A 21500-nucleotide genomic window follows, 5' to 3' on the forward strand; every position below is an offset into this window, starting at 1 on the left:
GCCCGGGGGATCCTCCTCCGTTTTGTCTTGCCATTTGGTCACTTCGCCGCTGTATGCCATAATCTGACTCGGATCTTCTCAACAGTTTTGACCTGCTGTTTCTGCCATCTTCGAGTCTGTCTTTGCTGTCGCTGCGTTGGTCAATTGTCGTGTTGAAAGAGCCTCACATGTCACGGGAATAAGACCATGCGACTTGAGCTACAATCCACGTGCTTTGCCACCCGAAGAGCTGATCGACCGGCTGATATCCTGTGATATCAATTTTGGTTCCTCCTTGGACAATTGTGAGTTCTCTGTGTGGCTTCATAGTGCACCAATGGCCTCTCATCAATAGATGTTGTAAAGTGATGTTTCTAGGTTCCATGACATCGTTGTGTCGCCGAAAAGGTTTGGCCGTTGCTCGTCAAGTTTGGTTCAATACAAGGCTTCAGTTGGCATTCGACCTGTGTTTCAAGACCCCGACGTATCTTCTCCATCCTAAACACATGCTTTCGATTGAAAATGTATAGAGAAGTTCGCCCAGGAAGCAGATAGGCTATGAGATCTCCAGTAGAGGCATACACTTGAGTGATGTGCTCATGAGATCTTGCCAGCAGAGCAACCCTGGCGTTGTGTATCAAACATCACAGATTTGCGTTTCTCAGAGCCTCTAAGCAGCCATCAGCAACGTTGCAGCATTCTTCCACCTAAATCTTCCGTTTCAAGCATCCTGTTCTGCAATGTAATCAACATGAAGGAAATCCGTCCAATGCAGCGATGCAGCAAGACCAAGACGCCAAACGGCAACGTCAGGGTCCCGCGAACTTGGAGAGGGTCGGGGCGGAGCGGGAGTCAGACCTCAAAACGGTCCTGGCTTTAATTTATCGATGGAGGAATCTGGCGGTCACCAGCCTCTTCTGCAATGACGAGGGGCTCGCGGTGGAAGTAATCGATCCAACAGTGTAATCATGTCAGGCACTGTTGCATGTGGATTGCGCTGGCGCGTCTAAAGTGACAAGGGCGCGCATTGTTTTAGCCGCCGCCAATTCTGCCCAACTTGATTCTGTCTCACGCGAGTGGAGATAGCTCATCAGGGTAGCTGCTTCTCAGCAGAAGTTCAAGCTCCCGGTCGCTCCTGCCTTTAGAGCAATAATCATTCAGGATGCCATCTTCTCGCGAAGAAGAGCCTCGTCGGCGCAAGAAATCTTACGACCGCGATTCGCCCAAACCGGCTTCCAGGGACAAGGATACCAAGGAGCGCCATAAGTCATCGGCCAGAAAGACGACCACCCGCAGACGCAGCGACGCAAGCAGGGAATACAGCCCTTCACGCCCGGACAAATCAACCCTGTCCGAACGGTCATCGAAAAAGGTCACCATGTTGATTCCAGAGATGGAGCGACGCTCGTCAATCGGCGACAAGCGACCGCAATCTTATCCCAACTTTTCAAAAGCACATAGCAGGGAAGCCGTCGCACCAGGCTCGGAGAGTGCCACCGATGTGCACGACCAAAGACCTCGCACTCCAGCAGATATGGCCGACAACCCCTCGCGTGTTCCACCGAGCCCACCATTGACCGCCGATGATCCGGATCTGAGAAGAGCAAAGAGTGGAGGGAACATGAGAAAACACACAGACAGAGTCAAGTCGGAAGCCGGTCTCAATTCTAGAAGAAGTATGGACAACGGTCTGCGGGTTAACATGACGGGTTCTGCAGCAAGCAGTCGCCGGCCATCCCCATCAAGTGTGTCTGAGACTTCTGCTCCAAGTACTGGCTCGACCAAGTACAACAAGGCCCCTTCTCAGCCCGCTTCAAATGTCAGCCAGACAACTGTTGATTCACAAGCCACTTCGGTTGCTCCTGAGCGCAAGCCCCCTTCACGCCCTCCACCTGTTTCTGTCGGACAACACTATTCTCCTCAATCACGACCAGACTCCTCACCACGAACTCCCACACCGCAAGATCAGACTTTCCCTTCATTTGTCCAAAGGCCAAAATCTACCCCTGGAATCGATGCGTTCCCCGTTGGTTACTCTCCTCGGTCTGCCCATCCAGACTCTGTGGCTATGCCCCCACCGCCACCGCCTCCACCGATGGTTTTCCATGATACCCCTCGCGTTGATTATCTGCTGCAGAATGGCGGATTGCCGTACTTGATATCAAAGTCCATTGTTCCATCAGCCAACAACCAGCCTGTTCAATCCTACGCACAATATCAATCGCCGCGCATACCTTCTGCAGTCGACGTCCAACATGTCTTTGCTCCTGTGAGTGGTCGTCTTGAGGATATTGCAAAGGTTCTGTCCAAGAGTGGATCTCTCGCAGTAGCTACAGGATATCGCTCCGTCGCTAGGAGATTGCTGGACCGTCTTGAAGCCGTGTTTGCTCGCAGCATCTCACACGAGCGCTGTCAGTGTGTCTTGTGCTTGAGAATTGCCCAGACAACCTTGTCCGACGACGAAGACACGGGCATTAGCTGGGGCGAGATATTGGAATATGTTGCTGGTCGCAGAGAACTACCACAGTGGCCTCCTTTTTCTCTGTCATCCGAAAGCGCTGGCTTCAACCTCTCTGGTGTAGAACCCATGCAAAAACTGGATCCTGATGTCCCGGATGAGTATCGTGCTCACTACATCAAACAGAATGCCAAAACCAAGCGATCAGTCCAGGATTGGCTCGTGAGACAGCCGGATGCGCCCTCGAGTCCTCCGCAAGAAGTTGATGACGAAACTTTGACATTTGCCGTCCTCACGCATATTGAGCCCGAGCGACGACCGCTATTCACGGCTCTCATGAAAGGACTTTCGACTATACCTTCTTCTCGAGCACCAACTCCTGCTAACGAACCGAAGAACGAAGTATTGGCCAAGACTGCTGCAGCTCTGCAACGTCTGTATCGTTTGCCACAACTGCCAAGAGATCCAGAATGTACTATCTATCTGCTCAACAATCTGCAGCTGCACAGTATGCTCGCCACGCTTGCCGCAGTGAGTGCTGGTGAGTGGGATATCCTAGTGTCTGGTCGATTTGATGGCTTCCTGTGGAGTGGTGCAGAGACAGTACCACCATCCGCAGCCTACGGATCAACCATGGGGCCTATGTCTCGTACAACGACCCCTTTCAGTGGAGGTGTGCCATCCCGGAACACAACACCTTTTTCGCCTCTACGCAACGTCATGTCTCCAGACCACACAGCCAACCTGTTTCCTTCTCGAGGTACAACACCGGCTCCTGGTATGCCTGGCGGTGCTCCAGCTCCCGTCCAAATGGATGAAGAGACCGAGATTGCTGTTCTTGCCCAAATGGAGCGTGAGATCTATCGTGGCATGGAGGCCTTGGAAGACCAATTTGAAGTTCTGCACAGACAAGCTGAGGCTGTTAGACAGAGACTACGCGAGCGTAGTGCCGGACTCGCAATGGCTGCTAAGGCGCGCAGAGGTTCCATGGCGTCTGATATAGGAGTGAGAATTGGCACACCTGGTGGACCATGGGATGATGAACAACAATCGATCTTCGACGATGGAAGATCTGAATTGGCACCAGACGACTCTGCGAGCAACATCGACTTTGGCAGAAAAAGAAGATCAAAGCGACATGATCGAAGAACACCCGCTGTACCAGAGGAGGATGAGGGTGTAGATCGTGATTCAGGCAGGAGAAAGAGATGAGATAATGAAATCCCCACCATGACGGAGTTGCGCACTCAAGAGCAAAATAAAGCAATTCGAATACCGAGACGACCTCTGAGTTAATGAAAAACAACACACACACAAGCCACACGACACCATACCACTCAACGACATAGAATACCCACGCAATGATAACGCATTGTTGATGAACTACCGGAGAGGAGCAGATAGATCGGAGTTACCTTTTCACTCTGCAACTGTATCTCCCTCATGCATAGCTTTTTGGAACCAAATCATTTCTCATACTTTTCAAGCATAGCGGGAATGGGGATGAGTAGCGGAGTTGGAGCGAAGCCAGGCGAATGTGTATTTTTCCGTTCAATCTTAGGTTTTTATCATTCATGATAGCTATGAAATGCCTAGTGCAACAAAATCGGTGATCATGATAATATTGTGTCAATGGTATCCCGAGTTTCACTGTCCATGAAAGAGTGAGAGAGTAGCTGTCACATGCATGTGTGCTCATCCTAAACGCCGCAAAAGCCGCCCGTCCCATGCATCTTTTTTCCTCTCCGCAATCTTGCAAACCATCGTCACCGTCAATCCCTCAACTCTGCCACTTTCACAGCCTGAATAAACTCGTCGCATCACACACCACTTCCTCCCCACCTCGCCGAAACCAATCTACCAAACCCTCTCCCTCACACAACAAATCTCTCGACCCTTGATTGTTTCTTCCCGCGACAATGAAACTCCTCACCCTCAACTTTTTGACCTGCGCCCGCAAAGCTTGCAAACAAGAACCGGCGGCTTTCCCTCTACACCCCCGCGACGCAGAGTTGGAACGCGTGGAGATGGAATTGAACCCGGAGTTTCTGGTCAATGTTCTGCCCCGTCTCGAGTGGAAGGCCGTCAGGAGTTTGGGCGATGAGGTTAGTTTGAAACCATTCCCCCTTACCACTTTTTCTTGGATGTGAGAAAGAAGAGAAATTTATACTGACGTGTGAGGGGATTTGAATAGCTCGGTCTACCCACTCTACCGGAACAACCACCCAACCCTGAAGATTTGATGGAGAAGGATGGGAGTAATGAGCCCACACAAACGCTGAAGGATCTACATGCATTGTTGGTGGAAACGAGTGTGGCTAATGGAAAATTGGTCTGTGGACATTGTGGTCATGAATATGCTGTCAAGGAGGGGATTGCGAATTTCTTGTTGCCGTCTCATTTGGTGTAGAGATTGGGTTTGAGCAAGAGGAAAGAAGAAGATGGCTTGAAGTGCCCTTAGAGGTTGACGGAGGGCTGGGGGACCAAGGGAGCAAGACGGGTTGAACAAGAGCATATGGATATATGGCAAGAGGATGAGCAAGGAGCTGGGACAACAAGACGCTTTGGGTGCGGAGCATAGTCTGAGATGACAAAATGCGCGTCTACGTCAAAACCAACAGTAGGCACCCGGCAAGCGGGCAAGAAAGAGATGCAAGCGAAGATACCCAACCATCGCTCGAAGGAACATATCACGGTCTGGTCTGCATGTCGAAATGAAGGAAGGAAAGAAATGCAAAACAGAAACATATATCAGCAAACGACTTGATTCATTCAACATCAGAAGATGAAGTCCTTCTCCCTTTGGTTGAGAGATATCCCATAATTGCGCCTTAAACACACCTTGCGCCATCGCTCGAGAATAGAGGAAAAACACAGATCGACCAGTCTGCTTTGAACACCACGCTTTGTCCGAGAACACACACCTCCCCTTTATTTGATATGAACATCAATACAATCCATGTCCGAGATGTCGGTATCTTTGACAAGACCTTCCGGCGGCTCTAACTTTTCTCCATCGAATTCGAGATGTAATTGTCTGTCCGGATCAAGCTTGAAACTTCGTCGAGCTGCGTTGATCATCTTCATAAATGTCGTGCTCTGTATTCGAGATTAGTAGATGTTCGTAACTTAGATGTGTAGATAGATGGTTACTCACCGGCCGCACTTTGATCTTGATATCAGAGTGACCCCTTGCTTTCAACGTAACCTTGATCAAAGGCTCCTCAACAGCAGCCTCACCATCCACAGCAGGCGTACCCTCTGCACTGAGGCCTCTGTTCTCCGCAAACGCAGCATTATTGAGGTACTTGTTCTGTTTTGGCGCCGCCTTTTTGTCCTTGAGCTCTTGCCATGCTTCTTCCGTCACAGCTTCAATGTGTATCTTCTCAGCATGATCGTCGTCGGTATTGGCGAAGGGTCCGTTGGTCATGATACGGCCATAGGAGTCCACCTTGATACCTAGGCTGCGGACGGTAGTTACATCGTAGACTTTCCGTAGTTTGAAGGTGAAGAAGATGCGACTCGCGGTCGAAGGGTCCAGTAGATCTTGCTTGCCGATCCAGGCTTCGCGGACTTGTTGGAGATTTTGTGAAAGCTTCCGTGACACAATCAGAGGTTGCGTGTCGGGTAGAGGTGAAGTGATGAGGAGTTTCACGGTCGGGTCATGTGCACCAGTTTCACTCTGCTCTCGCTCTTGTTGTCGCCGCTTTTCACGGGCCTTGCGAGCGAACTCGCGCATTTCCGGGTCGGAGTAATATACGGCATCTGGATCATCGTCTGGATTTGGATCTGCTACAGGTGTGGGCTCAAGGCTTGTAGCGTTCGAAGGCGTGAAGCTTTGCAGGCCATTGCTGAAGCTGACAGGTTCATTGTCGTCATCAGTGTCCAGCAGTTCTATCACAGCTTCCTGTCGCGGTTTGGACTTTTGTGGTGTAGTAGCTATCGCAAAGCTTTCTGATGCGCCATTTGATTGTGTCGATACCCTCCTTTCCGTGTCCTTGGTCTTGCTCTTTGTGTCCTTGTTGCTGGTCTTGGTCGAAAGCTCTGTGCCATCCTCATCGCTTATGCGCCGGCGCTTGCCAGCTCGCGGCTCTTCATCCTTGACTTCATTCGTTTTACTTCGCCTGAGGATGTCCTTGTCACTCTTCTTACGGCGCTGGCGCTGACGGTCTTCTACGATTTCTCCAAAAGTGTTCGAGTGACTGAAGATGTCGGTCGCTTCTTCGGGCTTCGTTGGAGCGTCTGGTGAGGCTGATGCGGCGGCGGGAGTGGCAGCCGCCGCCCACGTTGGACGTTTGAATAATGATCGTTTGGGCTTCGGTTCCGCCATGTGAATATTCCGAGTCTTTGTTGCGTTCGTTGTAAGAATTGGTTGGTATGCGCGGCCACTGTTCGGACTCGAGTGTGTTGATCAGAAAAGTGACGGAGCAAGCGCTTTGTCTTGTCTTGAAACTTTGCGGGGTTGTCACTGCTCGAATGAGCTTGACATGTCTCCAAACTCAATCGTCTTTCTCCACTCCCACAGCAGGCACCACTTGATCTCGGTCGTTCTTTCCTTGTTTATCTTAAATAGTTCTCATTACTTCGTTGCAAGTCATCTACCAGGTCTAAGTCTAAGTCTATGGTCTATCCATTTTATGCCCCTCCCTTTTCTCCACCTTTGGCCTCTTGCTCCATTCTGCTGATGAACTTGGACTTGAGTCGGATCAGATGACCGTACTTGTAAAAGACAAACGGGATAGGAACAATCAACACTTCCAGCAGACCAAGAAGTGTTCCTTGCCAGTGAGGCCCCAATGCATTGTACATGGCTGCTCCAGCGAGAGGCAATGTTCCACCTGCGATCGTTCTTGTCAAAACATTTCCAGCCATGGCTGAAGCTGCATACATGCCATAACTACGTCCTATGTAGTTGGATCCATAGATGAATGTCGCTGTCGTGCCTGCTCCGAATGGGATACCAGAAAGGATAGGCCAGATGTAGTGCACGTCTGGTGTGCAGGTCCAGGCAAACACCAGTCCGCCAATGGGCACCAAGCATGCGCCGATGCACACGATGAATACTGGCGACTCGGGTGTTGGTTTACCATGAGCATCGAGCTTCTTTCGCTGGACCATCTTTCTGAGCAGTGGCTCGCATGCAATCACCAGTACGTTGCCAACACCGATACCGAGGTATGAGAGTCCAGTCTGCCCAGTCGACCATCCACGGAGCCCTTCAAACACTCTTGGATAGATGACAAACGTCAAGTCTGTCTACATGTCAGCACCATGCAGAGAAAACCAACTTCAGGCTGTACTTACAGTTCATCGAGTAGATGATCAAGATGTAGAGATCCCAGAACCAAAGAATTGGCTCAGACGCGGTGAGATAAATCGGTCTCCAGAGCGATGCTCCAAGCAAAGGCCAAAATGCTCGCTTCTCATCATGCTTGCTCCACCACTGCACATCGCCAGTCTCCTTTCTCTTCTTCTCCGTGCGGCGTCTCAGAAGAGTTGGGCCATAGGTCTCAGGCACGGTTGCCATCAGGAGAAACGAGACACCAGCCAAGATGAGCGTGAGCCAATGGATCCACCTCCAGCCCAGGTTGTCGAACACAAAGCCGCCGACCAAGGGTCCTATGACGGGCCCATTCATGAGTCCAATGCACCAGATACTGAAGGTGAAGGCCCTATGCTTGTCTGTCGAGACATCGTTGATCGTACCGGGCGAGTTCGACACAACCGAGCATCCAACCATTGCAGCGAAGAAGCGACATACGAGGATTGTCCCTACATTCTTTGCAAGGGCGCAAGGCAGGATGAAAAACATAAAGGCGAAAAGCGTTGCGATGTAGACCGGTCGACGTCCGAGCATTTCCTAAAACGAGTTAGCGACAATCGATAGAGGTGGTGTGTAGTCACTAACACTTAGCGGAGCCCAGATCATGCTCCCGGCGGCCATACCGAACAGATATGTTGTGAGGCCTAGCAGAGATACTGTCGAATTAGATACGTCGAGCTCTGCCGTCATGCTATGCGCGCCCGAGATACCAGAGGTATACGCAGACGAGTACAACACACTGTTCGATGTTAGCGCTGGTCCGGTTCAATCTCTCCGGAATGCTTACACTGTACAACTTGCTACTGTACAAGCGAAGATGGTATGCGCCTTCCTCCAGACCGACCAGTTCTTAGGGTTCTCGACATCATTCTCCTCCCACTTGATCTCAAAACCCGGGTCGAAGAAAGTAGACTGCGACCGCGGTGGAGGTGGAATACTTCTGGACGCGGTAGGCTCGAGGTCGGCAAAAGCTACGGTATGGTCGTTTTGGCTATCTGGGCTTTCCTCTCTTTTGATCGATCTGAGGGAAGCGTTCGATGAACTTGTCGAGCTCCAAGTGGTTTCGTGCATTTCTTTGGTTTCGGTCTCGTATGCTTCTGTCGTTGATTGCGACCTATCCGATGAATCCATCTTGTGTTGATGAGCCTTAGGTCAGGCTTCGAAGCTTGTGATATTATATGAGCAAGACAATCAGATTTCAGACGCTCAAGAGTCACCAAGAAGAATAGTCCGATGGTTATAAAATGGTACAATATACTTCTACAATCAACTCAGAGAAGAAAAGATATCTTGATATCTCAATCCTTCGGATGCTACCCGTCTCCCTGCCATGGTTGGGACATTTTCCATATAGCTGTTCGTGTATCATGATACCATTCGAACTCACCAACGAATCACATCCTTCAAATCTCAACCTCTTCCCTGCCATCTATGCCCTGATCCGATAAAATGTCGCGATAACAGTCGTATAGAGCACGGAACACGGCCCGCGTTGAGAGGGAAAGAGTTCTTCTTGGCACGGATGATAGCCGCGTGGCAGCTTCTTCCCACACGCCGCCGACACCCGTCCACCCCCGCGCACAGCAACACAAGGACGGTCCGGTGTCCCGGCCTCTGCAACCCTCAACATCATCCAATAGGTATGGAGAACAATGCACTGCAGCAGCAGCAAACGCCGGAGAGCGGGCGGCCCCCTAAGCGCGTGTCTCAAGCTTGTGAAGCCTGTCGGTACGTGTATAATCCCCCTGCCTAATACCGTACGCTCAATTGTACGTGTCGTTGATTGATATTGACGTTTTGTTGAGCACAGGCGCAAGAAGTCGAGATGTCCTGGGGAGAAGCCGGCATGTTCGCTGTGTACACGGTTGAAGCAGACGTGTATTTATGCGGATGATGGCTCCATGCCTGAGATTAGGTCTGCGGCGATTGAGAGGAGAATGGTATGTACAAGTGTCATGCCTATCTAGACACGTTGTCGCATTGGAGTCAAGCTACTTCGCCTACCAAAAGCGTATTAGCTGTGCATGGTACTGACTCTATGCATAGAATGCTCGCTTCTCAGAGTTGGAAAATAGGCTTGAATCTCTGCTGAAAGCCATGTTCGTAATACACGCACACGTGGATAGACGAAGCAACGCTGACGTGATGAAAGACCTGGAACACCACCCACAATACTACCGCGGACACCACTGGAATCTCATGCTGATAGCTCTCGACCATCACCTAGTGTAGTGCCAACATCGAGAAGACGGTCTCTCGACATACCCGATGGTACCACTCCCTCTGGACTACAGATACCTCAGGAGCCCAGTCGGCTGGAGGTAGCAGTGCCCATTCTATTAAGAAAATGGAACTGTCAACCTATTCCATTGTTCCACCCTAACCTGGAAAAAGACTACATGTCGAGAGGGTCAGAACTCCAGTTCGCTATTCTAGCTATGGCTGGCCGTCTTAATGCACGAGGTCAAGAGGTTGACGACTGGTGTGAAGCCAATGCTCACCGTGCTCGAGAGTTGGCATTGGGCAGAGTGCTTGCTGGAGATGTCAGGTTGAGTACGATACAAGCGTTTGTCTTGCTATCGTTCCTAGACTTCACAAGTAAGTTGGCGCCATTTTTTGATCTGCTATGTGACTGACAATTTTAGACGACAACGGACAGCGATCACACCTGTTTCTCGTCAATGCCATCTCTCTTGCTCAGACGTCTGGTCTTCTTGACCCGCAAGTTGTAATCAATAACTCAGTCGAACTTGAAGAACGCAGGCGTTGCTTCTGGAGTATTGCCATCATGGAGAACATGTTCAATCTCCGGACACTGACGTTAGGCGCAAAAAGCATCACATATCATGCTTCGTTCAAACCAGTCAGCCCCAACGCCACTTCCAAAGGAGAGCTCGTCTCACCGTCGTCGCAAAATATCGTAGCAGACGGTCCCGTACCTGGTATCATCATCAACACACTACCAATGTTTGACATATTCAAGAAGGCTGCCAAGTATGTCACCGACACCAAGAATGGCGTTCTCCCGCACCCGCCATGGCAACAGCAATCAGACTATGCAGCAATTCAAGCAGAGCTTCTGGAGCTGGAGTCCAACTTTTATCCAGAATATCGCTTCGATAGGACGAAAATGACACAGCACTCCAAAGATGCCATTGAGCAAAACTGGGCATTCTGGAGTTGTTGGTTGGTGAATCAGTTCATGTATCATACGATTCACATGTTACTCAATCATCCTTTCCTGATCTCACTACGAATCGCTGCTGCTGGCAGATGTCCAAGGACGTTCAGTCAATCATCTTCTGATCAGGTCGTTGTACATTCGAATTGGATCATTCGATTATTGGATCTGCTCGAGGAGAAGGAGGTCAACATCTCGGATCCATTTGTGGCTTACTGTATCTCTGTCGCAAACACGGTGTTTATCCACTATCGCAATGCAGAGATACAGAGCTTACGGCAGAACGCCGAGAAGGGACTGTTCAAAGGTCGACAAGAGCTCGGTGAGCTATCATGTTTGCTGAAGAATGTCGAGCGCATGGTAAGCATCACGCTTCCTTCCTAAGTCAACCTCCATACACGAAACTGACACAACGCACAGAGGAAAGCACTAGACCGACTCGAAGCAATGGATACCTCTCGCCGCTCCACAAGCCCTCAACCCTCCGCCTCCAGCGGCACAAAACAAGACCTCCTCTGGGACATCCTCATCTTCCACTCCCCCTCCCGCTCTCTCACCTCCACTTCCTCCCTCTTCAGCCCTTCCTTCGCCATCCCCTCCAACGACACCCTCACTCGCGACGCAGCCTCCATGATCCGCCCCACTCCGTCCACAGTCCAAAACATCACTCCAGCAGATGGTTTCCATACCTCCACAGGCCCATCATCATTCGCCAGACCTTCTTTGCCCACCCCTGCGACCGCGACTAGTAACTCTTTGGCGGCTGCTGTAGGAACGCCTCAACAACCTACGTTTATGCCGGGGGTTGCGCAATTCCCGTCCACCCCTGCGGACCCGAATTACATGGCCTTCAACGATCAAAATCTTGCCGCCATCACGGAGTTTTTGGATCAGAACTCCGGAAGGATGTTTAATGAGTGGTGGGATTTTGGAGATTTGTAAGAAAGATGTGTTTTTTGGGATGTTGAGGTGTATGTTCTGGATGGAAAGTATGGATGTAGAGTAGGGTTTGTAGGATTGGAGATCTTTGTAAACGGGATGTTGAGATTATGTTTCAATTTTTGTTTTTGTGTATGTCGTGATATAGTCGTTTCTTCGACTGTGCTTGTTGAATAGCCGTTATGTGTGATCAAGAGAAAATATGCAATGTGTCCACCAAAAACGTGGTTACCAAGAAATTGTGAAGCCTCCAAGTGAGATCTTCTTAATGCAAATGTGAGAATGAGGAAGGGAAAAGTGCAGAAAGACAGATTAACTCGTCTCAAGGCTGGCTAGGCCAGACCTGGTCAGCGATACCTCTGACCAACTGCAACTTCTTGCGCATATCCTCATAACCCAACGAGTTACCCTCAGCGTGAGAAGCGAAACCGCACTGAGGCGAAACACCCACACGCTGCAGAGCCTCCTCTCTGCTCTGTCCATTACCCTCGGCAATGAAATCGGCAGCCTGGTACACTCTCTCCACCATCTTCTCCTTGTCCTCCAACTCGGGGAATTTGCTGGTGACGACACCCAAAATGACGTTCTTGTTCTTGGGCAGGTGCTTCAAGGGCTCGAAACCACCGGCGCGTGCGGTGTCGTATTCGAGGTAGTAGGTGTCGACGTTGAGATCCTTGAATAATTTAGAAGCGATGTTGTCGTAAGCGCCTTCGCTGAAATGACGACTGCCCATGTAGTTTCCTCTGCACAAATGGATGCCCAGATGCATATCTGCAGGACGTTCAAAGCAAGCGTTGTAGAATTTGACATAGGCGTCGAACATTTCGTCTGCGGTTTTCGTGTTGCCCGAGTCGGCTTTCCAGCCCGACAGCATGGCTTCAGAGCAGAAGTAGGCGAGATTTGGGTCGTCGATTTGCACGTTTCTGATGCCGGCTTCGTGGAGGAGTTTCAGTTCGACTTGGTAGGCTTTGGCCACGTCCTCGAAATACTCTTCATCGGTCGCGTAGACTTCCTTGGGGAAAGCTCTTCCGGCGCGGTAGCGGAAATGGTACCATGAGGGTGAAATGACGGTGATTTTGATGTTCTTCCATTCGTCTTCGGGGACGTTGGCTTTCATGACTTCGAGCTCGCGGGCGTTGCTGGTGTGGCCAGGGTGGCGGATTTTGTCAACGCAGACGGTGACGGCGTTAGGGATTTCCTTTGCTTCGAGGAAGGACTTTACGTCGGGTGCGTAGTCGCGGAACATGGAGGCGTCGTAACCCTTGAGGACGCCGAGTTGGCGGTCTTCCATACCGTGAAGCTCTTCGAAGAAAGTACCCCAGAACATGTGTCTTTGTTCATGTCAGGTTAGTGTTTTGTATTCAATGGTTGATTACAAGTTGATTCAAAACATGTTTCTCGTGAGATTGATGGAAATTGAAGCAGAAATGGAAACAATCTCTTGAAATCAAGCATTGAAGCAAGACGAGTTACAACGAGGTGATCATGGAACATTAATTGAATCAAAGAGATACAACACATACCTGGTGTACTCTCCACTAGAGTAAGCATGGAAACCACAGTCCTTCTGGAGCTTGACAACCTCAGTGACAGACTTGTCCTCAATAGGCTTCAACTCCGCAGCATCAGCCTTGCCAGCGGCAACAGCATAACGCTTCTGAACAAGCTCATCAGGACGGAGCAACGAGCCAACGTGCTCAGCTCTGAAAGGGGGGCTTCTCTTAGCGGTAGACATTTTTGTGGTGTGTATGTGTACTCCAAAGAAACAAGGGAAAGGGAGAGGGGAAAATTATTCGCTGCTTGGGTGTCCTGCCCCGCCGCAATATAACTGCGCAAGAGGTTCGAGACGTTTGGGCGAGCAGGGACCCCACTAAGCCCCACGTCCGGCCTCGGTGAGGGTCTAAGATGAGTGTCATGACACGTTCACCGCCTTGTCCTATCTTGCCGCAACGAGACATTACTTTACAATTTTGATATCCTAGCACATACGGCCACAGTCAGCTGAAAACTGGGCATCCCGTCCGCTCTGCCATACATAAGCAGTTGAACGGCAGATTAGTACTACGGTGGGTGACCACGTGGGAATCCCTGCTGCTGTATGTTTTGCATTCCTTTTGTTCCCTCGAGAGCGACTTAATTGTTTTCTAAGTAGATGGTTCTGCCATATGTGGTTTGTGAACCTTGACTACCGATTCTTCTTTTGCTTTGATCGTGCGTGCAAAGCACCCAAAGCGCAAAAGCACAAGATAGAAAATGTCCCAAGACAGCGATCACCCGTTGATAAGCCGCTAACCGCGCAGACGTCTTTCCCTTTCTGGCTTATGCACAACACCTTGCGTCACTCTACAGCCAAATTTGAGAGGTTCAAACTTAGACATCACCACGACAGTCATTACGGACGCCTTTTCCGCAGACCATGTGGATATCGTCGCCAAATGGCTCACGAATCTCGCTATGCACAAGGGAAGGATCGTTCCTCAACGTGTTCATCCACGACACTCCGCAAACGTTGATGGACAAGCTTCAAACAAGCATGCTGTCATGTAGGGATGACATCAAAAGTCCGCTCGCCCGCTGCCCCGTACAAGGCATACCGTCACGGAGTTGTACCAGCCATACTCCATCGAGTCAAAGCACCATGTTGGTCTGGTTGATAAGATCAACATGTTAACGGCACCTGCCCAGAGTTTAGGTTCAAAGTAGGTCTGAGTACTATGTACTCGAGTAATTATAAAGATTGATCTCCCATGAGATTTCAGCAGTTCATATATTCAAACCAACAGGAAATATGGTCGCCTTTTCTTTTGCCGCGTTACCACTGGTCGCCTCTACATTGGCATCCGCTGCTCCTGTATTTACACAAGTTTTAAGCAATGGCAGGCTGACTGGTTCTTCGTTCGGCTTGCCTGGCGCCAACGCTACATACGACTATGTGATTGTCGGTGGTGGACTTGCTGGCTCAGTGATTGCCACTCGTCTTTCTGAGCAGTTGCCCAATCAGACCATTGCAGTCATTGAGGCCGGATCTTTCGCCGAGCTTTCAAACACAAACTGGAGTCAAATACCTTACTACTCTGAGCAGTTTGCGGGAGCAGATGTCGATGATTGGCAGCCTTTGATTGATTGGGGTCTGGCAACGTTACCACAGGCTGGTGGAAATGGTAGAAGATATCACTACGCACAAGGAAAATGTCTTGGTGGCAGTTCGGAGCGGAACCAAATGATTTATCATAGGTACTCGCCCTGAAGAATGTATGATGTGGACTCTACTGACATGCTAATTAAAGATCCACCGCTGGTTCTTACAAAGCATTTGCCGACCATGTAGGCGACGATGCCTATCTTTTCGAGAACATGGATCCCTTCTTCAAGCGATCATATCACTTCAACCTCCCCAACGACGAAGTCAGACCTGAAAATGCCACAGTGAACTACACTCTGACGGGCTACGACATCCCTGGAAGCGGTGTTGAGCTTTCATACGGCAACTACGCAAATGCTATCTCCTCGTACGGACCTGCAGCGTTCGAATCTCTCGGCTTCGAGGCAAACCACGACTTTAATTCTGGTAATCTGACTGGATATGGTTATTTCCCTAGCACGATTGATCCTGTTACTGGCTTGAGAAGCTCCGCAGAGAGCGGACTTTTGTCTCCTGCTATCGCGAAGTCTCCCCTTCTGACCATCTACCAATCATGTATGGCACGCAACATTTTGTTCGACGGTCAGAAGCGTGCTACTGGCGTAAATGTCACGGTAGACGGTATCAAGCCTTTCACTCTTACCGCACGCAAGGAAGTCATTCTCTCGGCTGGTGCATACCACTCGCCCCAGCTTTTGATGGTATCAGGCGTTGGGCCTCGCTCTACCCTGGAACAGTTCAACATACCTGTGATCTCTGCCCTTGAAGGCGTTGGCCAGAACAGCTGGGACACTGCCAACCTCGGCGGTCCCTCGTTCAACATCTCCACCGTATCATCGAGCCGCATCGCTGAACCTGGCCCTGCTTTGGACGAGGCAATGACGCAACTCCTTGCAAACGGATCAGGCCCTCTGAGCAACATCGGTGAAGACTTCTGGGGCTGGGAAAAGATCCCTAGCGAGCTCCGCACAAACTTCTCCCAATCAACAAAGGACGCCTTTGCCGCATTCCCTGCTGACTGGCCCGAGTTCGAATTTGTCATTTCAAACACTGGTACTTCGCTCTCTAGCTCAGGCTCAGGTTCTCATGATGTTGGTGCTCTCGCTGTCTTGATGACTGCATCTACCAGCCGTGGCAACATGACCATCCAAAGCGCTAGCAACGATGTCGCTCCCATCATTTCGCCCAACTGGATCACGACCAAGGAGGACCAAGAATTGGCCGTCGCTGGCTTCCGTCGCGGACGTCAAATCGCTCAAGCCCTAGGCGCCTATCAAGGCGAAGTGTCCCCAGGACCTTCCGTCCAAACCGACGCAGAGATCTTGAAGTGGATTCAGGAGGAAGGCTTGGCCGCTATTCACCACTGCTCTGCTCTTTGCGCCATGGGTAGATCGAACAACACTATGGCAGTTGTCGATTCTAAAGCTAGAGTCTATGGTGTCACTGGATTGAGAGTCATTGACTCTTCCAGTCTGCCATTCACTCCTCCTGGTCATACTCAGGGTACCACTTATGCTCATGCTGAGAAGCTTGTGCAGGATGTTATCAATGCTGCTAAGGGTATTTTAGCATAGAGTCTGCTGTCTAATTCTTGATAATGGCAGATATATCTAGCCTTGTAGATAAACAATGGCTACATTGACCAGCACATCCTTCTACAATCATTTCTCAGTCGTCTAACCTCCTGTACGCTGAACCTTGTCATACCAACTCTTTATCGTAGCGGCACACGGTGATACACCCATCAGAAGTTACGATCATTTTTGAGTAGAACCTTGTTGTGCATCAGAAAGCGAGCGTCTGGCCTTGTTTCTTTGGACCTCAGCTCTAATTCTGGACTCAGAAAATGGCTACAAAGAAATTGCTGAACTCGGCCTGCGAAAAGGACCTTGTAAAGAAAGAAGCGACAGGGGACTTGGGAACAAGATCTTGTGAAAAAACAGTGTCAAAGCGCGCTCATCACCAAATCCGAGGTTTCGGACGCCTTTCTCTTCTTCGTTCTCTTCTCCTTTCTCGCTGCCTTCACAACCTTTCTGGAAGCCTTTATCTCCTCCTGTGCCTTGATTTCTTCTTTGGCTTTCTTCTCATCCTCCTTGGCTACCCTCTCAACCTGATTAGCCGGCTTAGCCTATTCTCCGGTCTCCTCCTTGTCCATTCTAGAAGTAAGAGAGGGAGAGGTAGTAGCGCTGGGCTCTAGGACCGTTAGCTCGGCATCGTCGAGCAAAGAGATGCAATCGTCTCCTGTCAGCAAAGGTTCACCTTCCTCGTGACCATCAACATGACCGTGGTTGTCGGGAAGACCAGCAAATCCAGACTCTCCATCACCATTGTCATTGACATCCTCACTTCCATCCTCACCACGAGTCTCCTTCTTGACCCTCTTCTTTCTCGCCGCATTCCTCTTCTTATTGCGACGCCTCTTCATCTCCCTGACGGGACGTCCACGACCACGCCTATAAGCGAAATCGAGCACCGGATCATCCTGATTCTCGCCATGCTCGGCGATGTAAGCGCTCTGCTCAGTCTCAGTGATGGGAGGGCTGGCTGCGGCGCACAAATATCTGAGGATAGGGCCGCTCAATTTGTTCAGCTTGTTGTCCGAGTGGCGGGTATCCATGACCTTCATCCATTTTGCGATGGTGGTTACTCCGATTCCTCTGGCGTGGGGGAAGTTGACTTGTGCGATGAGGAATTTTATGATCAGTCGGGGCTGTAGCTCGCGGATTTCGCCTGGAGGGTTGTAGTGGGCAGACATTGTTGAGATGGTCAAATGTGTATGCTTGTAGAGCGCGTTATGATGATGCAGATTGATCGGCTGATTTGTGTGTAGAGAGGAAGAAGCGTTGTTGTATCAAAGCTGGCGCTGAACAAATCCAAGTCTCTCGAGTGAGCCTCTTTTGCGTGAATCACTTGAGTGCAAACATTGCCAAATGTACTGGTATGAATTACGCCTTCGTCTGAGTCTTCTTGTATTAATGGTACATCGTTCGCCGGCCGTGCCCCTAAGAGCCTGTGAAAAGCCTACGCATGTTCTCCTCCATCGTCCTCTTTCTGCCTCTTTCATTTCTTCATTGTGTCTCCATTATCTTCCCTCTCGCCATCTCCTCCATTCTACTCATCTACGTTATCTTCTTCACTCTCATACTCAAGGAAATCTCTGCTTTGAGTGTGCTCACGGATGTTGTCGATCCCGGTGGCTTCGAAGTCCTTGATGAGCTTTGAGCCATTCTCGTAGGATCTGAAGTTCGTGAGGCGGCAAGAGTGAAGACCCTGGGACCAGTGTAGGAGAGCTTCTTGAAGATGGTGAACGAAAAGATTCCGGTCATCATTGTGGGTTCGGAAGAGCCGGTCACTGTGGGTTCGGAAGAGGATATCTTCGAAGTCCAGATGCCAGCCTGGGTTCGAAACTGATTTGGTCAAGCTTCGCAACTCTGCATTGGAGATTGTGCAATCGATAACGTGCAGTTCCTTGGCTGTGATTAAGTATTTCCAAGTCTCGACCATTTTAGGTAGAACTCTACGATGGTGGACGCCTTTGAATGTGAGACAAGTTTTATCCTTAGTGACAGACATTTCTGACCAGGTTGTGCAAAACGTAGCTCGGTCATGCAGACGTATAATAAAGTCGTGGGTCGCACCCGGAGCTTGCGATGACAACACGCCCTGAACGACACGCCTGAGATCCAGTACCAACATCGAGCCATTTTCTGAGCTATGCCGGGCATCAATGCTGAACGAGCGGACGTGAGAGAGGTTGGGCAGTGCACCCAGCATCATGATCCCAAAGTTCATTGTCCTGTTATGCTTCCCGAGATCATCGCCACAGTAGTGACTTTGTTCAGAACCGGTCGGAAGAACGATACCAATATCCAGACCACATGCATGTTGTGTCATCTTCTGGAAGATCTCACGCAAGGGTGTCTCAAAACCCTCAAATCCCAAGTGGGCCGGCACGTCGCCAACGGCCATCCAACCCTGTATGACTGCGCTGGAATGTGAATGAGAGACGATCCGATCAAGCCGGTCAAGGCCTACAAAAGAGGCGGGAGAGCGGGCAGCTGTGATGTAGGCAGCGGCGAAACGTTTGCGAGTGAGCTGTTCCAGATGCTTGCAGGTGGCTCGAAGAGATGGAAGATCGGCTTTGCAAGTGAAGTCGGCGATGCGGAAGAGAAGCTCATTGGGAAGCTGGAGCATCTTGTCGGCGTTGAATTGTTGTTTGCGCTCAGTGTGAAAGACAATGATTGATGAAATGTCGAAGGTGTAAGATGTTGTTGAAGATGTATTTCTAACGAGAAGTGTTCAGTTGTCAAGCTCGGTTGGTTGTAGCGTTGGGCGCCATGAAATCGAGGATGTCGAATTAGGGAAGATGATGGAGAATAGAAAGAGCGATCTCAAGTTGGGTTACCGTCTCGAAATGTGCATGGTAGAGATTGAGGATGGCGCCTTCCTCTATCATTTCCAACGCTCCACGTGATGAATCTGCAACTCCTGGATTATTGCGAATACAGCGTGAAATGCATCCAATGTACTTGCTGATATGCTGTGAAGTTGCGCAGTCACCTTCTTCATAATTTTGCTCGCGATTTTGCTTACCGGTCAATCAAGAACAAGCAGGTAAGTTTTCTATCTTGCGTGCGTGCTGACGATCATTTGACCGACGTGATTGTTATCTCGGCCATCCTCAGCCCTTCACAACACCTGATACATACATTCAATGAGTTCAATAGCGCGCTTCAAATCCTTGAAGATGTGGTATAATCTAGGAGCGAAGGGACGAGAACGAAAGCAGGATTCATGAGATGGCCGAAGCGCTTGGCTGCATGACCCTGACTCGGCATAAGCACACGAAACAAGGCGACCAAACAAGTTTCAACATATACCTCCTTCATGAAAACCTTCATGAAGTGAACTAATGAAGGGTCTGCAGTTGTTGGCTGACTCGAATCGAAATGATACTTGCGCTCACAGCTTCAAGCTATGGGTTGTACCGCGCCAGGAAGCTCCTCATAGAGGGCGGCCATGGAAAAAGGGTAGCGCGAATGTCTTGAAGATACAGATCTCTCATCACTCGACCCCGTGGCAACTTCCTTAGAGCCGGATCGATTTAAAGCTTGACAATATTGCCGCTATCGCCGACTATCGATGCCACAACGAGTAAGCAGTAGGGGGTACGCGGCCTGGTTGGAGGAGCTGATAGCAGACTACGTGCGTAAGTCTCAACGAGAAGGATAGCCGGAACCAGCGCGAGAGCTGTAGTTCCCAAACAAAAGAGAAGCACAACGGAAACGTGATCTACGTCCTTCCGATCGAAAGCTGCTCATGGTATGGAGAGTCATGTGGCGGAACACGGCTCGTTTGCGAAAGCGAGGAACCACGCGGAAGATCTACACCCAAATGCTTGTTCGGAGTGGGGTCTTATACTTCAAGGCATAGGACGGGTCTAGATGTCTGCGGACCAACGCAAGAGCCTTGTCAAGTGGCACAAACATAGTCCTTCCATATGCCATAGGAACCACGCCACGTGGAGTGGAATGCATCAGTTGAGAATATTGGCATGTGGAACAAACGAATGCTACCCGAAAGGATTAATAGTCCAGCGGTATCTATAGCCTCGTACTCGCTGCGAGGGAAGATAGACACCCGACGTAGCTCCGTGCAAATGCCGTGACGTGGTACCGGACAAACAGGAAGACCACGATAGGGTCTACGGCGAGTGTTCATCTAGAAGATTCAAGCATGGTTTCGATGAAGAACTGGCAAGCAGAAGTGCTAGACACAAAGCTTCGTGAAGCAGTCCACAGCATATCACACATGTGGTCTGTTGCACCCGACCCCTCGATGCCGAGGTGTCGCAACCAACATGTTTTCCATCCACGGACATATCTACGTTCGCCCTGTTGTCGTTCGTGGAGCTTAAAAGGCCGAAATCCGTTCATACCACGTGGAGCTGGGTCCGGCTGTAACCTAGGGCGTTGGGCAACAAATCTGGTGTACTAGCATCATGCGTGCTGATCGCAAGGCTGAATCAGTGGCCTTGAAGTCTCAGCTCCTCTTTTTCCAATGATTCCGATAACATTGTAACAGCCATAATGACCCAACAATCATCCCAGGTGTAGCATAGTTGCCGGTGCTGAACGGTGTGAAACCTCAGCAGTACTCGTCCGCACTGAGCCGATATGAACAAAAGGTGCCTGGATCCGAAGGGCGTAGTCCAGATTTCAGAACGAGAGAATTGCGAGCTATCAAGGATAGCCTGGTACTTGGGACAGTTATGCAGAGTCGTGATCGGAGTGCGCTCCAAATGAATGTTGTGCTTAGAGGTGCGAGGTCCAAGATCCTGGCGGTGATCGAGAAATGGACATGACTCGCTTCCTGTGTGGTTGATGGTCGATTACTCAGCCCCGCACTGAAATCGATTGCCATGAATCATGCAGTCATCTTCGCTTGGTCCTTCCGTCGACGACTCATTTCAAGCTTT

At 50.2% G+C, this 21500-nt stretch overlaps 10 protein-coding genes across 10 annotated transcripts; 5 read left to right on the top strand and 5 right to left on the bottom strand.

Moving 5' to 3' along the window:
• Positions 1 to 903: 903 nt before the first annotated feature.
• Positions 904 to 4064, top strand: M438DRAFT_345277 (uncharacterized protein). Its single transcript, XM_029905414.1, has one exon. The coding sequence runs from the start codon at positions 1142 to 1144 to the stop codon at positions 3647 to 3649; it is 2508 nt and encodes an 835-aa protein (XP_029761275.1). The 5' UTR covers positions 904 to 1141; the 3' UTR covers positions 3650 to 4064.
• Positions 4065 to 4261: 197 nt separating this feature from the next.
• M438DRAFT_206650 (Trm112p-domain-containing protein) lies at positions 4262 to 4871 on the top strand. Its single transcript, XM_029899382.1, has 2 exons — positions 4262 to 4542; positions 4632 to 4871. The coding sequence occupies exons 1-2, from the start codon at positions 4357 to 4359 to the stop codon at positions 4845 to 4847; spliced, it is 402 nt and encodes a 133-aa protein (XP_029761276.1). The 5' UTR covers positions 4262 to 4356; the 3' UTR covers positions 4848 to 4871.
• Positions 4872 to 5368: 497 nt separating this feature from the next.
• On the bottom strand, positions 5369 to 6767 carry M438DRAFT_272262 (uncharacterized protein; the record flags this gene model as incomplete). Its single annotated transcript, XM_029900551.1, has 2 exons — positions 5369 to 5536; positions 5595 to 6767. The coding sequence occupies 2 exons, from the start codon at positions 6765 to 6767 to the stop codon at positions 5369 to 5371; spliced, it is 1341 nt and encodes a 446-aa protein (XP_029761277.1).
• Positions 6768 to 6931: 164 nt separating this feature from the next.
• M438DRAFT_345278 (MFS general substrate transporter) lies at positions 6932 to 9005 on the bottom strand. The gene is made up of 4 exons (XM_029905415.1): positions 8548 to 9005; positions 8346 to 8499; positions 7742 to 8297; positions 6932 to 7689 (listed from the first exon to the last, which is right to left on the bottom strand). The coding sequence occupies exons 1-4, from the start codon at positions 8889 to 8891 to the stop codon at positions 7073 to 7075; spliced, it is 1671 nt and encodes a 556-aa protein (XP_029761278.1). The 5' UTR covers positions 8892 to 9005; the 3' UTR covers positions 6932 to 7072.
• Positions 9006 to 9402: 397 nt separating this feature from the next.
• On the top strand, positions 9403 to 11883 carry M438DRAFT_374304 (uncharacterized protein; the record flags this gene model as incomplete). Its single annotated transcript, XM_029908493.1, has 6 exons — positions 9403 to 9488; positions 9571 to 9700; positions 9807 to 9859; positions 9913 to 10358; positions 10406 to 11301; positions 11362 to 11883. The coding sequence occupies 6 exons, from the start codon at positions 9403 to 9405 to the stop codon at positions 11881 to 11883; spliced, it is 2133 nt and encodes a 710-aa protein (XP_029761279.1).
• Positions 11884 to 12202: 319 nt separating this feature from the next.
• Positions 12203 to 13615, bottom strand: M438DRAFT_374305 (methionine synthase-like protein; the record flags this gene model as incomplete). Its single annotated transcript, XM_029908494.1, has 2 exons — positions 12203 to 13211; positions 13404 to 13615. 2 exons carry the CDS (start codon positions 13613 to 13615, stop codon positions 12203 to 12205), a joined length of 1221 nt encoding a protein of 406 aa, XP_029761280.1.
• Positions 13616 to 13875: 260 nt separating this feature from the next.
• On the top strand, positions 13876 to 14028 carry M438DRAFT_206749 (uncharacterized protein; the record flags this gene model as incomplete). The annotated part of the gene is made up of 1 exon (XM_029899384.1): positions 13876 to 14028. A coding segment is annotated over one exon (153 nt), but the record flags the coding sequence as incomplete, so codon positions are not given.
• A 516-nt stretch (positions 14029 to 14544) lies between these two features.
• Positions 14545 to 16596, top strand: M438DRAFT_396902 (alcohol oxidase; the record flags this gene model as incomplete). The annotated part of the gene is made up of 3 exons (XM_029909283.1): positions 14545 to 14579; positions 14761 to 15114; positions 15168 to 16596. 3 exons carry the CDS (start codon positions 14545 to 14547, stop codon positions 16594 to 16596), a joined length of 1818 nt encoding a protein of 605 aa, XP_029761282.1.
• Positions 16597 to 17064: 468 nt separating this feature from the next.
• On the bottom strand, positions 17065 to 17859 carry M438DRAFT_392260 (uncharacterized protein). Its single transcript, XM_029909089.1, has one exon. The coding sequence runs from the start codon at positions 17775 to 17777 to the stop codon at positions 17151 to 17153; it is 627 nt and encodes a 208-aa protein (XP_029761283.1). The 5' UTR covers positions 17778 to 17859; the 3' UTR covers positions 17065 to 17150.
• A 1162-nt stretch (positions 17860 to 19021) lies between these two features.
• M438DRAFT_250908 (uncharacterized protein) lies at positions 19022 to 19216 on the bottom strand (the record flags this gene model as incomplete). Its single annotated transcript, XM_029899645.1, has 1 exon — positions 19022 to 19216. A coding segment is annotated over one exon (195 nt), but the record flags the coding sequence as incomplete, so codon positions are not given.
• Positions 19217 to 21500: the final 2284 nt, after the last annotated feature.

This window comes from Aureobasidium pullulans (genome assembly GCF_000721785.1).
Source record: "Aureobasidium pullulans EXF-150 unplaced genomic scaffold scaffold_8, whole genome shotgun sequence".
Classification (NCBI taxonomy): domain Eukaryota; kingdom Fungi; phylum Ascomycota; class Dothideomycetes; order Dothideales; family Saccotheciaceae; genus Aureobasidium; species Aureobasidium pullulans.

Coding starts and splice junctions, on each gene's coding strand:
- M438DRAFT_345277 (XM_029905414.1), top strand. CDS start 1,142: ATGCCATCTTCTCGCGAAGAAGAGCCTCGTCGGCGCAAGAAATCTTAC.
- M438DRAFT_206650 (XM_029899382.1), top strand. CDS start 4,357: ATGAAACTCCTCACCCTCAACTTTTTGACCTGCGCCCGCAAAGCTTGC. Junction 4,543..4,631: donor TCAGGAGTTTGGGCGATGAG/GTTAGTTTGAAA, acceptor GGATTTGAATAG/CTCGGTCTACCCACTCTACC.
- M438DRAFT_345278 (XM_029905415.1), bottom strand. CDS start 8,891: ATGGATTCATCGGATAGGTCGCAATCAACGACAGAAGCATACGAGACC. Junction 8,500..8,547: donor ACAGTAGCAAGTTGTACAGT/GTAAGCATTCCG, acceptor AACATCGAACAG/TGTGTTGTACTCGTCTGCGT. Junction 8,298..8,345: donor TGATCTGGGCTCCGCTAAGT/GTTAGTGACTAC, acceptor AACTCGTTTTAG/GAAATGCTCGGACGTCGACC.
- M438DRAFT_392260 (XM_029909089.1), bottom strand. CDS start 17,777: ATGTCTGCCCACTACAACCCTCCAGGCGAAATCCGCGAGCTACAGCCC.